This window comes from Rhipicephalus microplus, chromosome 5 (assembly GCF_043290135.1).
Source record: "Rhipicephalus microplus isolate Deutch F79 chromosome 5, USDA_Rmic, whole genome shotgun sequence".
NCBI classification, from domain to species: Eukaryota; Metazoa; Arthropoda; class Arachnida; order Ixodida; family Ixodidae; genus Rhipicephalus; species Rhipicephalus microplus.
The window spans coordinates 119,702,220-119,722,797 of NC_134704.1; the positions used below are offsets into that span (position 1 = coordinate 119,702,220).

A 20,578-nucleotide genomic window follows, 5' to 3' on the forward strand; every position below is an offset into this window, starting at 1 on the left:
GCGAAGTCTGGGCAGCTGTCAGGCGTTCTTTATTTACTCCTTATTTCCAGTGCTGAAATATAACTGAGGAATAGACAAACAAGCGGATATGCTACCCACAACTCGATGCTCTCTGAGGCACATAGCGTGAAATGTAAACAGTCAATCCGATGGAGAAAGTCTTACATTGGCACGTCCAAAGAATAAATGGTCCCTACACTTTTTGCCAGTTCACTGCCTGGGGATGTTTATTTTCAACATTTTTGGGGCGATCCCGTTTATTCTTACACTAGATGGTAGTTTTGGCATAAATTTCGATGAGGGAAAATAGTAGATCCGTATGCGGGGCCATTCTACCACTGGTTGGCCAATGTGGGCATCCCAGTAGGGACGAATTATATTTCGAAAAGTCTGACCATGTGATCCCGTACAAAGGATAAACTGTACAGTGAGTAAAATAGGTGTAAACTAGGCATAAAAACATTGCCCGTTAGCAAGCCACTCGAAGAAACAACACATAAATAAAGCCTACTAAAACACTGTCCTTGAAAGCGTGCAAACTGATCTACGAATGGCCTTTCATTTGAGCTTCTGGCACGAATAAACATGAAGAAGACCTTATGGCGTTAAAAACGAAAGGTAATGTTCCAATAAGCCACAATCTCTAAAGGTCTGCATTGATGAAAATCTCAATGAAAAAACATACTCTTGTGCATACTTTTAATGAAAATATTTCCATAATTCAGACCTTTTCAGACGTGAAAAAAGCAACCAAACGTGTTCCTTTTAGTCACCTATGCCATTTTGATTTGGAGCTTCGTATTTCGGTAGGCAAAAGCTTTTTTATTTAGTAAAGAATTTGACGTTCGAGTTATTAAGGTGTTAATAGTTCTTGCTTTTGCATCGCGTTATTTTTTAATTTTGAGGCGTGAACAACGGTTTCTTGCTATGGATATTTTGCTAAATTCGCACCGATGGGATACCACTTTCTGGTATGTTTATTCGTGTGTTCCCTGTTTTATAGGCTTTCATATCCTCAATTTGTGCCGAAAATCTGAGAGATATGTTGTTCTTTTCTTTGTCAAGTACGGTTAGAGAATTTGGGCCGTAACCCTCTGAAGCTCCTTGATTGAATTTCTATGCCAATGCGTGCAATACCAGTAGCTATTTATGTAGTCTGCCTCGTTTCTCACTTCCACGTAGGTTGATAGTTGAAAAATCCGTAAATAGGGTTGGTGTGCTCGTGTGGATGTTTCGACAAGTTGCCAATTTTCCTCAAGGCTTGAGGAACATTGAGGAACACAAGCCCAATTGTCGAAACGATGGAACGAACACAAAAATCCCTGTTTACGGATTTGCTTGATCCACTACATCAGGACATTCACGAGAAATCAGCGTGGCTTGCCTCGAGCTTTGTTCAATGCAGTAAAATGCACGACGGCCGTGAAGCTAATACAATTAACAGCTTTTCCGAAGTCGTGAAGTTAATTACCACAATATCGACACTTACATATACGGCATATTCACTTCAATTCAGGCGTATATACAACAAAACCAGAAAAGACATACCGTACAAAGTCAACGGGAAGATCAAAACTAGCTCGCAAAGCAATAACTGAAAGTTTAAATTGTTTTAAAGAATAGGTACTTCATCTGTAAGCAGATAGGTGTCAACAACTTTAGCACAGCAATAGCTGGACTTTAAATATTTTGCGAGCGTTGATATGAGTACCTTCCGTTTTCATTATTAAAAACCGCTCTAGGAGTTGTGGGCAGTGGTATTTATTATGCGTAACAGATGTACCAGTTTAGCCTGACACCTCAAATAAGACAAAAACCTGTCCTTCATTTGTATATATATATATATATATATATATATATATATATATATATATATATATATATATATATATATATATATATATATTTATATATATATATATATATATATATATATATATATATATGTATATTGCAAGAATCAACTAGCAATCTAAATGCGAAGCATTTCTTAGCGAACTTCAGCGACAATGAGCGTGTCTATCTATCTATCTATCTATCTATCTATCTATCTATCTATCTATCTATCTATCTATCTATCTATCTATCTATCTATCTATCTATCTATCAATCTAGCCACCTACGACTTTTAGCTCTCCTGCCGTTTCGATAATGGTATCCATACCAAAATTGGTATGGCATGACATGACTGAAGAACATATTTGACTTGTCATAACATGAAAATTATGGCACCTATGTCATCAATGTCATGATTAACATTTCATAGTCCTGCAGCTCTTGCGGTGGTTTCGTTCACATAGCATATTGCAAAATTAGTATGGTATGACATGATTGCATGGCGAACACAAACAAATGGCCCTAACATGAGAATAATGACATGCATGTCATGAAACAACATGCCTACGTTTCACACTCATGATGCGCTCGCGACCGTTTCACTAGCGTCACATACATCGAATTGGGTATTACGGTACGTGGATGGATGATTAAAGTATGTGACTGGTGCAAACATTATAATCATGAGATGCGTGTCATGTAATAAGATGACTACATGCCACACCCATGATGCGCTGGTGGCCTTTTAGCTAGCTTCACTTATGCAAAATTTGGTATTTACGTAACGTGAATGGATGACAAAGGTATGATACTGGTGCAAACATGACAAGCATGAGATGCGTTTCATGTATCAACATGACTACATGCTACGCTCATGATGCGCTCGTGGGTGTTTTGCTAGCTTCAAATGCACCAAACTCGGTATTACGTGACGCCAATGGATGACAAAGGTATGGGACTGGTGCAAACATGATAATCATGAGATGCGTGTCATGTGGGAACGTGACTAGATGCTGCAGTCAAGACACAAATACATTTCGACGTGACGTGGTTCGCGTACTCGCCGGTGTTCATTTCGTCGCGTCACGTTAGCGTTGCCACGCCAGGCGCTGGTCCTGCCATATACTGGCAGGCGCGCGCCGCACTGCGTTGCTTTCACGCATGCACGTTTCAGCGCGTCCGGCGTCCCTTCGTCACCAAAAGAGGGAGACGCAGGATTGTCTTGGTAACGCATCGGCTCAATATGCAGCATGACGCGTTTCACGCCGGTTGCCGTCGGGGGTCGCCGAAGGACGCTGGTCGCGCCTGGCGTCAGACTATAGAACCACTCCATGTTTGTAAACACAGGTAGGCCGACGTCGACATTATGGGTAAAATTAGAGCGATGTCCGCACGTATATTCCGCCATAAGCGCTGATGGTTGTGGTGTGTGCCAACAAAACGACGTTGTGAGACGCCATAAGCGCCGAGGGCAGCAATGTGCGCCAACAAACAAAACTAAGTTTTGAGACTCGACTCAAATCCAACCACCACGCAGCTCATCGGCATACCGTTTTTTTTTCTCGTTGCTTGACGGAGAACGCCACATGCGCAATTGAAAACCCAGAAGTAACTGCTGCAGGCAGAGCGTCTTTTGCTTACCAAGACAGCGCCACCGCATTACCGTGACGTAAGTCCGGTGGGATTTGTCTATAAGTGCTCGCGTTTTGCTAACGCAGCGTCGATTTGCCCAGCGTGCGAGTGCGTCAAAGCAACATTGGAGTATATAGGGCCCTTCATGATGCGCTCGTGGCTGTTTTGCTAGCTCCACGTATGCCAAATTTGGTGTTACGTGACGTCAATGTGTGACGAAATATATAACTGGTGCAATCATGATAATCATGACACGCGTGTCATGTAGGAACATGACATCAGACCCCGCACTTATCGTGCTCGCAGCCGTTTTGCTTGTTTAACATATATATATTAAACTTGCTATCACGTTACGTCAATAGGTGACGAAAGTAGACGACAAATCCAAACATGATAATCATGACACGGAAGTCATGTATGGCATCATTTACCTTCACCTCGTAACGTTGTGCTGAGCTGAAGCGACATATGAACGAACATTTCTCATTTGTACTTCGCATATCATCGATTCCCGCTGCACGTGGAGACTGCCAATTTTTTTTTTTCATTGCAATAACTTTTCTGCTTTCATTAAAAAAAATAGGGCACGGGAGAATGCATGACGCGAGTAAAACACCACAAACATTGTCTCATTTTTCTTTTGAGTTTTCTATTGCGCTGTTATTACATAAGATGCGATGACCTACTTTATTATCTTACGCAGTCGAGTTATAGGGGCCAAACTCCTTATAGCGGCACCCGTTCGTCCCTCGTAGTATGTAACAAGTATAACATTTTGACCTCCAAGGTGGTGCCGGTGAGAGACTTCTTCTGTGCGTTGTTGAACAATAAAAAATAATGCTCAATGTGCATGTCAATGGCTGCTAATGGGGAATGAGAGACAGGAGCATTCGGCTTTTAGTTAACGCGCAGGCTGCGATCACCATTAGCAGCCATTCGCATGTACATTGAGCACTATCTGACAAGAAACGGTTGCTACGTTATACTCGCTGGGTGTAATCTCCTTAGCATTGGAAAGGTTTAGCGAGCGTTGAGCCGCAGTGCCATGAATACAATGAACTTCTATATACCATGAATGAACTCGAGGTGGTTAAAAAGGGGAAGTAGATACGAAGCGCAAGCCGTAAGAAAGTAAAAGCCGAATTCTCCGCCTCTCATTTCCCATTAGCAGCCATTGGCATGTACATTGAGCACTATCTGACTGAAAAAGTTTGCTACGTCATACTCGCTGGGCGTAACCTCCTTGGTTTTCGAAAGGTTTAGCGAGCGTTCGGCCGCAGTGCCATGAATACAGTGAACTAGTATATACCATGAACTCGAGGTGGTTAAAGGTGGGAAGTGGACCCGAAGCGCAAGCTGTAAGAAAGTGCGCGTGTGCCACCTCTCGTTTAGTCCTTGGAATGTCCGCTGGATGGCGGTGCTTCTATACGGGGAATATATGATGAAAAGATGCGAGATGGTGGTACTTGGAGTGTTGAATAGGTGGACGAATGGACACATAGACAGATGCATAGATGGACGCATGAACGAACGCAAGGGCGGCTGCATGAACGAACGCAGGGACGGACGCACGAACAGACGCACGCACGGACGGGCTGATGGACGCATGGACGGTCACACTGACGGACGCATGGACGGACGGAAGCAAGAACGAATGAACGGACAAATTCTTCGCCCCACTCTCCTTCATTCACTCCGTGGATATGCTGCCAATTTTTTTTGTTCCAAGCAAACTATGTGTATCATTTGTTCTTAAACTAACTATTGGCGGCCTCCTTGTTTCTGTTTTCAGGTAAAAAAAACTTCAATGTTACTCGGTTTATATTCACCTCGGTTGTCTTGTTGTTATGGTGTTCGAGTGCTGACGCGAATGTTTTGAGATGGAAGGCCAGCAATGGCGACCACGTTTAGATAAGAGCGGAGTGGTAGAGGTCTTTGTACTTTAATATATAAGCGTGGTAAAGCATTTAAGATGGACAAAATTCATAGAGATCCTTCGCTACGGCGTTCGTGAAAATGACAATGTGATCTTTGAACGTAAATCCCCAGCAACCATTACGATATTTTTGTGCACAGGTGTCGTGTACGACCATGCTGGCTCATCTGAAGAAGAGAAGCTCCTGTGGCAAATGGTCGACCGAGTCAACCTGAATGCCAGCGACGATGGAGATAAGACAACGTCAATGGCTGGTAACGCAAGCACCCACGAGTTGGCCGACTCTTCTAGCAGAGCACCACACCTCAGCCTGGCCATTGAGAGACTCGATCCGGAGGACATCTTCCAATCGGCAAAGAAAGGTGAATGCCCATAGCATCACTAAATTTACCGCAATAAGCGGCTAAATAGCCTGCCACTACTTTTAACATTCATTGGTGGTTAAATTTCGAAAGAGGCGTGTCGAATGAACCAAGAACGATGAAGGAAGTGAAAGCACGGTCACATATACGTTGTCTACGTGCAGATACATTTCACAATGACGGAATAAATATTAGCTATGTACGCAGAGCTCATGTCTGCACGACAATATCTGCTCGCCACGGGATGCATCGATTGTGCGCGTCCATTTATGCACTGCTAACTGCACTCTTATGGTATTTCTTATGCAAAGAGCGTCGTAAGGCTTACCATTTGAATATACAATTCATTGCGTTGCTATTACTGGCATACCTGTTGCTTTTAGTTAAAATTTAGACAAGAGAAACGTATATGTTTGTCTATAATAAATCTGCCTGTGAAAGAAAATACACTGCAATTACCGTAAACTTTCGCATAGATAAGCACTTTTGTGAGCTTCTCGGCTGTGCTTGCAATGTCATTAAAAACCTATGTATTTAGAACTGTAGTTACGCTTCTAGTGCGTAAAAGGAAGGCCTGATGCAAATATTACTTCATTTGTTCGTCAAAAATTATTTAGGAAGAAATACTTTGAGTTTGATATCTCAGCCTACTCGCATAGAACACTCGGAACTCCGTGGCACACAATTAGTATTTTTATAAAATTTAATCACCTGGCGTCATTAGCGGTGTAGCGGGCAAATATTCGTTCATTGCAATGATGAGCAAAGTTAGTTTGACTAAGTCAGGAAAAAAGCGAAAAATTCAAGTGCACTTGGGAGCCGTGGGACATAGGGTGATGCATTATCAATGAAAGTAAAAAAAAAATAAAATTTATTTTTACTTCATCGCTATATACGTCCATAGAATGACGTAACATTTTGAGGGGTGTTGGTTGAAGTTGCATGATATAGGAACTTCCATTTTAAACATGTTAAATTATGTTTAGAGTGATGGTTGAAGGGCTCTTTAACCATCACGAGTTCCAGGGCGAAACAGTTGTGCATTTCTCGCTTTTACTTTCCTTCCTACGACCACCACCTCTCCTCGCCACGTGTTTCTTATAAAACACGAGGAATGTGTCAGCACTAATGTTTAAGAAGTTCTGATTTCACGCACTTCAACCACGCGCTGCTACCTGTGCTTGCGCAATCGCAAACGCAGAACACGAAGTGAAATCAGTTCATCGCGTGCTACGTTCATGCAGTACAAGGAAGAACTAGCATGTGACTTCTTTGTAAAGCATTGTATGAAACAATTCACAGCAGATACATTTCCTATATTGAACAATCGAGTGCTCATTTCGCTCTAACATCACGTGATCAAACTGCAAAGGTCGCGAACCGTGCCGCGCAAAAGGGCAACTATAGGATATAATAAGAATATGGTTTAATATTTTTTCAGAGGCTGTTTAGAGGTGCTCTAAATGTTCTCAGTACAAAAATAGGGGTATATCTCACTGCATGTTCAAAATTTTCTCTGTATTGACGCATAAAGTTTCTCGTGTATTTATAATTTCTATATAAATGAAACCAGCGTAAGCGTTTACAGTGTAGTTCACCATCTTCCCTTGGGCTTACTAACATTTGTAATCACCATCATCGTGTTTCTCGCCATGTGTTCGGTTTTCAGCTCACTCGCCTTTGCTGTAACTACAATAATCGTTTTGTCATACTTGACGTCGTCTCACAAGTGGTGGGGGTGCTGGGATGGTAAATAGGGGCCGTAAAATCGAAATGGCGAAAAATGTCTATGACATGAGGCGTCGCTTCATCATCTAGAAAGCAGCTTCACAAATGAATTATTCCTACGATGTACGCAAATAATTTTCCATACTAATGAAAAGGAAGCTGCTAGCCAGTCGAATCAATCTAAACATGTCTATTGTATATAGCCATCCACTCTTTCGGGGAGCTTAAACGTAAAGGGGCACTGAAGGCAATAAGTGAACGCTGATTGTCGAAATGGTGGTCCGGAAACCTCGTAGTGTTATTTTTGTGCCAAGAAAAGGCCTATTTTGAAATAAAATCTCATTTTAGAGCTCCGCATTGAGTTGGCGCATTTCAAATCACCCGCCTGAAGAAACGAAAGGCCAGACCTTCTCACGTCACTGTTGCCGTGCACAACATCGCTTGGTTTGCCTGCGCTAGTGGCAGCAGACCGAAAGCAGTGGGATCCACAGCAGAAAAATCTGCCATTGATCAATTTCCCGCCATTGACTTTGAGATTGCAGACGCTTTTTTTAACTGCGCCCCGCTAGATGGCACGACCTGTCTCGTGTAACCACGCGAAAATTGAATTTTTGAACCACTCGCACCATTTCCCATAGTAACGTCCGGTGGTTCTTTTTTTTCATGAATCAAACATAAATGAAAAAGCAGCATTTTATTGCATTATTTGATGCACAGGAGGTTTTTTATTTAGTTCATTTAAATCAATAACTAGTGATTAATTGTAGGCGGGCCATCTGATGTGATCGGGATCCTTTTGAAAATGTCGTGCAGCGGCACTTGTGTTCTTGTGAATTTACCTAATTTCTTGGTGAGTAGGGCACTGCTGTTGATAATATTGTCTTTTTTGATGTTGTCATACATTGTGCTTTCACTCTGACAAATATTGTTATTTGACTTTATTGTCCCTGTAAGCAACACTGTACTATCGGGCCTATAGGTCGACCATGAAGCAATTGGTCCTTTGTTTACACTTCTCAGGGCAGCAAAAGAACACTTCCCTGGGGTGCTGTTTGGTGAGCGTTCGATGTAGAACGTGAGAGAGATCAAACAAATTGACGCGAGAGAGCAAACAGCCAATAGTCAAGCTGAAAGAATGCAGAAATGCTTTCAATGCATGAAGACATATACAAATTATTCAGCGCAACATGAATATTGACAGGCATTTCTTTCAAAGTTTGAGATTACAGAGCGGGATGGCCTCAAGAATTTATTTGTAGTGATGTTTTGAGTGCACGTTTCTGTCAAAATTTGGTGAGTCGTTCGGTGATTTTAGACATGGGTATGACGAGATTGGAGTAAACCAGGCTCAAAACATGACTAAATTGATTATCTGCGTTAAAGCATTTACGTTCATATGAAATTCACGTGATCCAAGAGACCGTTTCTTATTCGTACTAGTGATAAAACGGGGCCTCGACCCATTCTATGCACATTCTGTGGCAATTTTCAAGCCTTGACCGTCCGAATCGCCTCGATGAATTCCGTGTGTTTGCCTTTCATCCCTTGTTTCATACCGCACCCGACAGAACGCTTACAAAATATCGCCCCTGCTTTATTGACACACTTCCCCCTTCATAGGGATTACTGAGCACCGGGCTGATTCTGCGACTTCATTTTTAGAGATTCAAGTGGGTCCCTCATGGAAACCGATTCTACGTTCGTAAACAGCTGTAGGAACCATCGACATATTGAGGCATTTGTAGTGACGCCTGGACCGTAGGCTCCGCCCAGCTCGATGCTCGCCATGATCGCTAGACTACTGCATGACACAGCAGCTTCAAAGCTGCCTCTGAACTCGGATCCAGCTTTGCAGCTTAGCGACATTCTGAGGCGTTTGTAGCACGATGTTACAAGCTGCTTAGTATATGTCGCCGGCGCCAAGCGCTGTTTACAAACATTATTAGGTCCCTGGAAAGAAAAAAAACAGTGCAGGGAAGAACGTACACCTGAGACTGTATGAGTGCCTATGGGCTGTTTCCGGCAAGTGTTACATGAAAGAAAAAAGATTACATGATCTCCCGCTAAATAGAGCCATGTGTAGATACAAACCAGCGGAATTACACTGGTGGCGACGTTGACGCGGGCGCTCATTGTGGCGTCGCGCAGGAGAGTAACCTATGGAAGCGTAAAAAACACAGTGATGGACCAGTGTTTCCAACTGAAACATTCCAATCACTGACAATGTGCTACAAGAGACAGAAGACTCGGATTGGTCACAGAGACCCGCTGTCCGCTATTTTCGACTCGCATGCTGCAAATTTTTATTGTTCAGCAAAGTACAGGAGAAATTTATCACCGTACATTGAGGGTCAAGATGAAGTGCCTATATATACGGGCATTGCGTGAACTGTTGTGGAGCACGAACAGTCAAGTTTTTCAATCAAGAAACTCGCTAGCAGACGCTGCCTGCGTCGGCATTGCGTTGCGAGAGAGGAGAGAGCGTAGTGGAGATATAGAAGGGGAGGGAAGGACACAGAGGCGCATGGACGTGTAATTGCCGCGGCGAGGCATGCCAAGAAAAGAAGACAAGGCAGTGAGCGTTGGTTAGCAGATGTTCCCGTGCATTGGCATTGTGAGGCGGAACATGGACAGCAGAAAAAAGGAGGGACGCACATGTGCAAGTGGGGTGGTCATGCAGCACACCGGATGGAGCTCGACCCAGAGCTACTTCCCATTTAAAGTATGTAGTGATGAAATGAAGAATATAGCACGCTTCCACTACACCAGTGTTTATCGCCAGTGTCTTTTTGCATCGGTTTGTGGTAGTTCTGAACACCTCTGCATCAAGATCCTCGGAACTACGAAGGATACTGAAAGAGTCGTGCCAACTTGCGAAAAAAGTTTTGCTCTGGCTCTTGGAGCAGAGAAGGAAAGATTGGTATACTGATTAAACAGGCTGCGCCACCTGAGAACGCTGTCTTTCAAAGAGTGCGCTAAGCGCAAAGGCGCCTGCGGGTAGGTATAGTCGATGTTAGCAGCATAGCGTTTGTCTGTTCACTCGTTGTATTTATTTCCCCTTGAAGCTAACCGACACTTAAAATAGTCTACACGAAAAGTGCAAGCATCTTTTTTTATAGCGGAGTATTTTTTACTCCCATGATGTCACGTTTTGGCGAAGGCGGCGCCATCTGCAGCACCACTGCGCATGCTCGTGTCTCGGAGCACTTAAGGACCTCCGAGAAGAGGAGCACCCTTGAAGTTTCGACCTTGTTGCCATTGTGCGCGTGGCGTTACAATTTTTTGCAATTATTCTGTCACCTTTTTGCTGAAAAAATACGAAAAAATGCTCAACCACTTCTGTGAAAACGAGGCCAACGATTGCTCTAAAGTCACCACGTCGTGGTTCCTTAACGCATTGGAAAATATTGCAGTTCCCCGACTGGCAAAATGCCGTACGGGAACGATGCCTAGATTCGCCGCGTTGCATGAGCTAGGAAGCTCCAGCCATGATGAACCAGTTCACGTTATTGCTTCTAGAGGTCGACAACAGCCTGTGACTAAGAGCGGTGATGATTGATTGCTTGATTGATACTGTTACGTTTGAAAGAGACTGGTAGACGTTGAAAAGGGCCGTGTATTATGTCGTGAGGGGCAGCTCAGAAGCGGCCGACTGGTTGAAGATCCTCCTGATCCTCTTCTTCCTCTCTCGCTCTGGGCGACAAGTGCGTACAGCGTATATGCTTCTTTGTCTTCGTGCATGTACGCAACATTCCCCTATGCGCAGACGAATGCCGCCGGACGAGTCAGTCGAGTTGTCGCGGCGTGTACAGTTTCAGGCAGGTAACATGAACCACTTGAGTTTTGGCAGCTCGTCGACCACTTACCGTGAGACGAGCTATTACATAGTTGACCTCTGTAAGTCTGTCGACAATGACAAAAGGTCCATCGTAAGTGGCCAAAAACTTTTGGCATAACCCGCGCTTGCGCATCGAAGTCCACAGCCATACCAGATCACCACGGTGATAAATAACTGGTCGATGGTGAATGTCATAGCGTGCCTTCGCTTTGTCTTGCGATGCCAATGTGCGTAGTTGAGCTATGCGACGAGCCTCTTTGGCGAAGCAGGGAGTCTCGGCGACAGTGACGTTGTCGTGGTCACAGAAAGGCAATATTGTGTCGATTGTGTGCCGGGGCGAACGTGCATAAAGCAAAAAGAAAGGGCTATAGCGTGTAGTCTCATGCTTCGCGGTGTTGAACGCGTAAGTAATGAACGGGAGTACGTCATCCCAGTTCTTGTATTCGCATGAGACATACAAAGACAACATGTTGATAATGGTGCGGTTGGTGCGCTCCGTCAGCCCATTAGTTTGGGGGTGGTACGGTGTCGAGTGACGCAGGCGGGATTCACATAAACGGAGTAGCTCCTCCACGACATCCGCTGTGAATTGTTGTCCACGATCACTGATAATCAGGCGAGGAGGGTCATGTCGGAGGATGACGTACTGTAACAAAAACGACGAGACTTCACTGGCAGTTGCGGAGGGGACGGCCACCGTGTCGCAGTAGCGTGCGTGGTAGTCGACGACAACAATTATCCATCGGTTGCCCTTAGCCGATTTTGGGAAGGGGCCTAGAAAGTCAATGCCCACTTGTTCGAAAGGTGCGCTTGGAGTAGGCATCGGCTGTAGAAGACCAGTTAGACCAGGTGATGGACGTTTGTGACGCTGACATTGCATGCAGCTTGCCACATAACTCTCAACAGACTTCTGCATACCAGGCCAATAAAAGCGCTCTTTAGTCCGGTGAAGCGTCCCCGACAAATTTAAATGCCCAGATGTAGGGTTGTCGTGCATGACACTCTTAATAACTGTTCGCAGGCTCTCCGGGACCACCAGAAGAAAACGCGCGCCACTGCTGGAGATGTTCCTTTTGAACAACAGTCCATCACGCATACTGAAACGGCGTGCACTAGTGAAAGCGGATGCAGCGGCGAATAGTGGTGCTAGTTTAGCGTCCTTCCGCTGTTCCGCTCTGAAACTGGGATAGTCCGGGAACGTAGGCGACACAGACGCTACAAGCTGGTCAAGGTCATCGGATTCACAGTCTGTTGTGCTAAGTGGCATACGTGAAAGACCGTCCGCGTCAGCATGTCGACGACCACTCTTGTAAGCGACGGTAAAACTGTATTCTTGTAGCCGGAGTGCCCAGCGCGCAAGGCGGCCACAAGGGTCACGAAGGTTGACAAGCCAACACAACGAGTGGTGGTCGGTTACGACTGTGAATGGGCGTCCGTACAGGTAAGACCTAAACTGCTGCATTGCAAATAATACCGCCAGGCATTCTTGTTCCGTAACAGTGTAGTTTTGTTCCGGCCTGCTTAGGAACGACTTGCGTATGGGATGACGTGTTCGCGGTCGCCGTAATGTTGTACTAGGACGGCTCCAATGCCTATGCCGCTAGCATCCGTATGAAGCTCTGTCGGGGCAGAAGGACTGAACTGCCGAAGGACGGGTCGTGACGTCAGCAAAAACTTCAATTGACGGAATGAAGAGTCGCACTCCGGAGTCCATTCAAAGGAATTGTCCATTCGTAAGAGGCATGTGAGAGGATACGCAACCTCGGCAAACTTCGGAATGAACGGCGGAAGTACGAACAAAGCCCCAGAAAACTACAAAGCTCTTTGACGGAACGTGGCGTATTGAACGCCTCAACTGCTGCTGTCTTTTGGGGGTCAGAGCGGATGCCATCCTTGTCAACGAGATGCCCGAGCACAAGCGTCTGGTGGTCCCCGAAGTGGCATTTGAGTTTAAAATTAGGCCAGCGTTTCGGATGCAGTTCAAAACAGTATCCAGACGAGAGTTGTGTTCACTGAACGTGCGGCCAAAGATGACGACGTCGTCGAGGTAGCACATGCAGATGTTCCACTTCAAGCGACGCAGAATGGTGTCCATAAACCACTCGAACGTTTGCGGTGCATTGCAGAGTCCAAATGGCATCACGTTGAATTCAAAGAGCCCTTCGGGGGTTACAAAGGCAGTCTTTTCCTTGTCCTCTGGGTGCATCAGAATTTGACAATAACCGGATCGTAAGTATACGGAGGAAAAATAAGAGGCCGAATGTAAGCAGTCTATTGCGTCCTCTATACGAGGCAGCGGGTATACGCCCTTTTTAGTCACGGCATTCAGTCGGCGATAGTCGACGCAAAATCTCCAAGATCCATCTTTCTTCTTAACAAATATTACCGGTGCTGCCCACGGATTGGCTGACTCTTGTACCACTCCTTTTTGCATCATTTCATGCACTTCGTCGTTGATAATTTGTCTTTCTGACGGGGAAACACGATACGGGTTTTGGCGAATCGGACTTGCCGCGCCAGTGTTGATGGTATGGCGCGTTCGAGACTCGGGGATAGGGATTACTTTGCCCTTCTGCGCAAATTCAAATACCGAAACGTGCTTCAACAACACATTCATTAAAGTTCGGCGCTCGCTTGAGCTAAGCGACTTATTTATTGTTGCCATAAGCGCCCCGTCCAAATTGTGACAACCAGTTCCGTCACGTTCTTCCGCCACGTCTGTGAGCTCGACCACTGATAAGGTCACGTGTTCTTTGCTGACAGAAGCTAATTTCAAACCATTGGGTAATGTCACGGGCTCAGAAGAACAGTTTACAGTCAATGGGCCAGTGCGTCCGCCATCAATCGACACCACACAATGGGGAACCAACACATTCTTCTTCACGCAGTTTATGTGCATTGGTTCTACGCTCGCATCGAAGCTGTCAGAATCCGCGCCATGACAAACAACAGAAACACGTACGGTAGACAACGCAGGTATGAACGTATCGCCACAGACACACAGCGTACTTTGGTCATTCGCTGGAGTTTCCAGAAATTCTGAAGGTATCTGGCCACTCACAAAGACTTTCCCCGTGCGACAGTCTACAGTGGCACCACATTCTCGCAAGAAGTCCATGCCGAGATTGACATCATGTGTCGACCGAGGAATAATCGCAAACTCTGCCGTTATCATAAGGCCTCCCAAAAATACCTGAGCACTACACACACCAATAGGGCGCAATGGCTCTCTACTCACTCCACAGAACATCGAAGTTTAATCCCAGGTAAAAGCAACTTGCCGTCCTAACACATCTCTAAAGGAAGCATTCATCACGGAAATCGTTGCACCTGTGTCCACCAAGGCCATCGCAGGCACATGATCCACCAAAACACGCACTTTGTCTTTAAACCTACACACAGGAGGTAGTTCTCTCAGTAGCACGTTTCCAGCGACCTCACTCCCATTGGCCGCGCTGGCTAGTTTTCCGGTGGCGAAGAGGGCGCTTTGCGACGCAGCGATGAAGGAGAACGATGAGCACGAGGTCGTGGTGGGGGCGTTAAACTACTGTCAGATGCCGGGGAGTGGTTGCGGAAGTTGCTTGGCCAATAGTTGTCATCAGGTGGTATGTGGGCCGGCCGCCGGACACCATGAGGCTCTTCGAAGGGTCGTGAAGAGTCGGATGGTTGGTGATACCTAGGAGTCACCCGACGGTTGCAAAATCGCGATATGTGCCCTGGCACACCGCAGGAATGGCACACCGGCCGAGGTTGAAACGTCGGTCGCTCGTCGATGAATAGAGCGTCATCATTAGCTCTTGTGTGACGGATGGACTGGTCGGGTGCGTCGTACCGAGACGTCGGGTGTCGAGGAAGCATGCGCTGAGAGCGTCGGTCATACCGCGACGCGGGAAATCTGGTTGTCGTCCTTGACTGTGGGGCTGGGCTGTACTCCACAGTTGCCGCGCTCATCGTCGGTTGCCATGGGGTAAAAGAAGGCACATCCATAGCCTCCCGTGGCAGACACAACTCGCGATGGTCAGCTGTCGAACACGACATTTCTCGGTGGGACAGTTCCTCACGAACAATCTGTCGAATGGTAGAAAAAAGGTCGAGGCCAGGATTCGTGTCTACACTGGCAACAGTTGTAAAGTTAGCCAGCCGACCAAACTTGAGCGCGATTCGACGCCTTTTGAGCGTTTCGAACGTTCGGCAATACTGAATGACGTCGGACACGGAACCGAGGCTTTCTTTTCCAATTAGAAGATTATACACGTCCACAGCAATCCCGTTGAGCAGATGCCCAACTTTGTCTTCTTCCGACATGGTAGCACAGACAACCTTGCACAGCCTTAACACTTCTTCTGTGTAAGTGGTGCATGTCTCACTTGGTAGCTGTGCCCGCTGCGATAGTGTTTGCTCAGCCCGCTTCTTTTTAGCAACCGAGTAGCCAAAACACGCCCTAAGCTCTTGAACAAGAAGATCCTACGTCGTGAGTGCGTCCTCGTGGTCCTCGTACCATACCAGTGCGATGTCGGTCAGGGAGAACACTATGTTGGCTAGCATAGCGGCTGCATCCCAACCGTTGGACTTGCCCACACGTTTGTACTTGGTGAGCCAGGCGTCGACATCTTCTTCGGCTTTTCCTCCGAAGGGTGGTGGAACGCGGTAGTATGGAAGCGGGCCAGATGGGGCCGTCCTGGAAACGCCTGCTTCTTCGGGCATGTCGAAGTCACTCACGGCAGATAGTGGGGGACCGGCAAGTCGACGGCTTCGTCGAAGCTGTGGCAGTGATCGTTCCGTAGTTGAAGCGCTTACCCAGCACCCCCACCACGCTGTTACGTTTGAAAGAGACTGGTAGACGTTGAAAAGGGCCGTGTATTAGGTCGTGAGGGGCAGCTCAGAAGTGGCCGACTGGTTAAAGATCCTCCTGATCCTCTTCTTCCTTTCTCGCTCTGGGCGACAAGTGCGTTCAGCATATACGCTTCTTTGTCTTCGTGCATGTACGCAAAAATATGCGTGGTTTAACGTTCCAAAGCCACCATATGAATATGGCAAACAGTATAGCGGATGGCTTCGAAAATTTCGACCACCTGGGGTTATTTAAAACGCACCCAAATCTGAGCACACGGGTCTACAGCGATTTTGCCACCATAGAAATCGCAGCCGCCGCAGCCGGGATTCAATTCCGCAAACTGCAGGTCAGCAGCGCAGTTCCTTAGACACTAGACCATCACGGTGGGGCCCCCAACCAAGAGCAATCCGAGAGAAAGCAGTGAAACACAAAATACAGGTTTGCGACCACGGTCCAGTGTAAAGCGTACTGGACATACATTGTCACGGATTGCGAGGTGGTGTGTTCAACTGACATTGGTGAAAGTTTGTTTTAAATGCGAAGCATTTCTTGGCGAACTTCGGCGGGTTTGACCACATCCATCCATCCATCCATCCACTATCCATCCATCCATCCACTATCTATCTATCTATCTATCTATCTATCTATCTATCTATCTATCTATCTATCTATCTATCTATCTATCTATCTATCTATCTATCTATCTATCTATCTATCTATCTATCTATCTATCTATCTATCTATCTATCTATCTATCTATCTATCTATCTATCTATCTATCTATCTATCTATCTATCTATCTATCTATCTATCTATCTATCTATCTATCTATCTATCTATCTATCTATCTATCTATCTATCTATCTATCTATCTATCTATCTATCTATCTATCTATCTATCTATCTATCTATCTATCTATCTATATATCTATCTATCTATCTATCTATCTATCTATCTATCTATCTATCTATCTATCTATCTATCTATCTATCTATCTATCTATCTATCTATCTATCTATCTAAAGCCTACGACATTTAGCATTTCTGGCCGTTTGGATGATGAGATCTTAAAAAAAAATTGGTATAACATAACATGACGATACGAAGTGCATAAGTGACTAGTCATGACATTGAAGTCAGGACATGTTTTTCAGGAATGTCATGATTTACATGTCATGATCTTGCTGCTCCTGTGGTGCTTCCATTCGCAAGACATATTGCAAAGCTGGTAGAGCATGACATGACTGCATGGCGAACACAAGTGGCAGGCCTTAAACCTGAAATCATGACATGCGGGTCATGTAAGAACAAGACTACATGCGATGCTGATGATGGGCTCGTGGTCCTTTCGCTGGCTTCACATACACCAAATTTTGGTCTTGCGGAAAGTGAATGAGTGGCGAAGGTATAAAACTGCTGCAAGAATGATAATCATGACATGTGTGAATGAAGTACATGACCAGATATCAAGCTCATGATGCATAAGTGGCCGTTTTCCTAGCTTCACATACATTAACTTTGGTAATACGTGACGTGAATGAATGATAAAGAAATATGACTGGTGCAAAAATGATATACATAACATGCATGTCATGTAAGAACATGACTAAAGGCCACGCTCATGATGCGCTCGCGGTAGTTTCGCTATCTTAACACGCACCAAATTTGATATTACGTCACGTAAATGGAAGATAAAGTAATATAACTGGCGCAAACATGATAATTCTGACATGCGTGTAATGTAAGAACATGACTACATGCCACGCTCATGATGCGCTGGCGGTCCCTTTTCTGGCCCCACATAAGCTAAATTTGGTATTGCGGGAAGTGGATGGATGTGGAAGGCATAAAAATGGTGCAAAGATGGTAATCTTGACATGCTTGTCAACAAAAAGCTTGACTACATACCACGCTCATGATGCGCTGGCGGCCATTCGGCTACCTTCACATGTAGTATTACGTGACCTGAATAGACTATGACAATAAATGACATGGCCAAACAAGATAACCATGACATGCGTATCATGTTTGGCTACATGATACACTCTTAGCACGCTAGCGGTCATTTCGCTCGCTTCACATATGCCAAACATGGCATTACGTGACGTGAAATGGATGACGAAAAAAATGCCAGCTGCAAAGATGATAAACATGACATGAAAGTCATGAATGGCATAGTTTACGTCCACCTCGTTACATTGTGCTGATTTTAAAGTGACATATCAACCTTTCCCATTTGTCTTTCGCATATCATCGATTCCCACTGTACATGGGATCTGCAATATCTTTTCATAAGATAATGTGTCTATTTTCCGGCCGGCCTTGTGTCCATGACGGAAATATGTCACTGGGGTATTGGTGGACCCTGGCAAACAGTTTTTTTGTGTAAAAAAAGTGTGGATTGCTGGAACTTGTAAAAGTCAGCTTTATTAAATGTGTTTTTTTTTCCGTACCTGTCATAACTGCGCAAATATCGCTATAAAAGCAATCACTCTTTCTCTTGCGTCGCAATTTCTACGGTTTACACAGCTGGTCCCAGTGCCGTGGTGTGCGCCTGACGACGGTAAATTGAAGAGAATATAAAAAGGGGCAACGTCTATGGGAAGTAAATTGCACTTTAATGACCAATGCTCACATCGGCGCTGGCAAATGCGATACGTGTAAGCTAGGCCCAGTAATATAGACCTGATCCACGAAAGGGCATCGGCACTTCAATTTCTCTCCGGTTTATTCTCGTAAGTCTTGCAAAAAAAGAGGCCGTGTAATCGTAATGTTGGTTTTACTGCCACTGCCAGTATTTCGCGGTTACCTTCTGAAAATTTGCAACAGTGTTTACTGCGGCATCATAAAGCAGCTTTATTATGGTTACGCCATTCGTGACGATGCTGATATATTTTGTTAAGATGGCTATATTTACTACAACTGCGCTTCTGCGAACTTCACCAGAACAAACAACGAGATGAAAGAACTACTGCAATAACTCCTGTTGCTCTTGTTTTTTTCGCACCTTCTATTGTGCTGATGAACTTCCCAAATTTTGCAGCAGCTTGCCGAGGCAGAAATAATTTTAAGAAAATACAAGTTGCACACCTTGCAGCCACCGACGCCCCTTATTAAAGTATATTTACACTTTGAAAGAATATTCTTGGCTTCTGGTTCAATTACATGAAATACTGTCAAAATGTGGTCAAAATTTCAGTGGGGAAAAACAGTTTTTTTTCTGAGAATATGGTTCCCTCATAGTTCGCCACTTGAATTAGTGATTCCAGAAATACACACACAGATACATACATTCTGGTAATTTGTTCTTTGTTGCGTTCGAATGAATCACGAACATTGCCATGTTAAAATGTTTGACACGTTGCAATACAGAGCAATATAGAAGGTAAATGTTACTGGTGGAGAAGCTTCCAAAGAAGACCATACAAATGGCGGCTCATGAGCTGCTGATGTAGCTTAGCATCATATGTTTGAAGAGCGAACCCTTCCGGTGGAACAAGAAATACAGTGGATGTGACGCTATATTTTGTAAAGAATTAACGTGGTTTGGTCGGGACTAGCGCGAAATTTGATGTAGAATTGTTTTGGTGGGCCTCTAATGGCGAACAACTCACAATGAGACAATTTGTTCAAGACTGCGCTTTAGATGAATGCAAGCTAAACCGGCATTCCTTTGAAGCTTAATCACATTGAGCCGTCTAATTCCAGCTCAGCGTGGTTAGGGGAACGATCTCGTAAGACTACACTCGTCAACGTCTCTATAGTCCAGTGTATGACATGTTAACCTGAGTTTAGGAATGTCTCATACGACAATTGCATGCTGCCAATTATGTTTATTTTGTTGTCTCGGGGCAGTATGCAGACTCCTGGAGAAAGGTGTTGTCGCAGTGCTGGGACCACGGAAGCCAGAAGCGGCGTCGCTGGTCGGCAGCGCGTGCGCTAGACAGCGTGTGCCACACATCTTCTTGTCTCAGGAGTTTCAGCCCAATGCCGGGGTCAACGCGGCGTCGGTGTCTGTTAGCATGGCACCTCCTCACAGCGAGTTGGATAAGGCACTCCAAGATTTGGTGAAAGCTCAACGTTGGAAGAGTTTCACGATTGTCTACGAAAAGCCAGAGGGTGAGTGCAGAGTCGCATAGCTTTTAGGGGCGAAGCGCCTTATAGCGGCACTCGTTCGTCCCTCGTAGCCGTGGTAGTGTGTAACAAGCATAACGTTTTGACCTCCAAGATGGTACCGCTGAGAGATTTCTTCTGTGCGTTGTTGAACAATAAAAAATAGTGCTCAATGTACATGCCAATGGCTGCTAAGGGGGAATGAGAGACAGGAGCATTCGGCTTTTAGTTAACGCGCACGCTGCGATCCCCATTAGCAGCCATTGGCATGTACATTGAGCACTATCTGACAAGAAAG

At 45.2% G+C, this 20,578-nt stretch overlaps 1 protein-coding gene across 1 annotated transcript; it reads left to right on the plus strand.

Moving 5' to 3' along the window:
- Positions 1-3,202: 3,202 nt before the first annotated feature.
- Positions 3,203-20,306, plus strand: LOC142817552 (glutamate receptor ionotropic, kainate 3-like). Its single transcript, XM_075894590.1, has 3 exons — positions 3,203-3,206; positions 5,545-5,766; positions 20,023-20,306. Exons 1-3 carry the CDS (start codon positions 3,203-3,205, stop codon positions 20,304-20,306), a joined length of 510 nt encoding a protein of 169 aa, XP_075750705.1.
- The last annotated feature ends 272 nt before the right edge of the window (positions 20,307-20,578 follow it).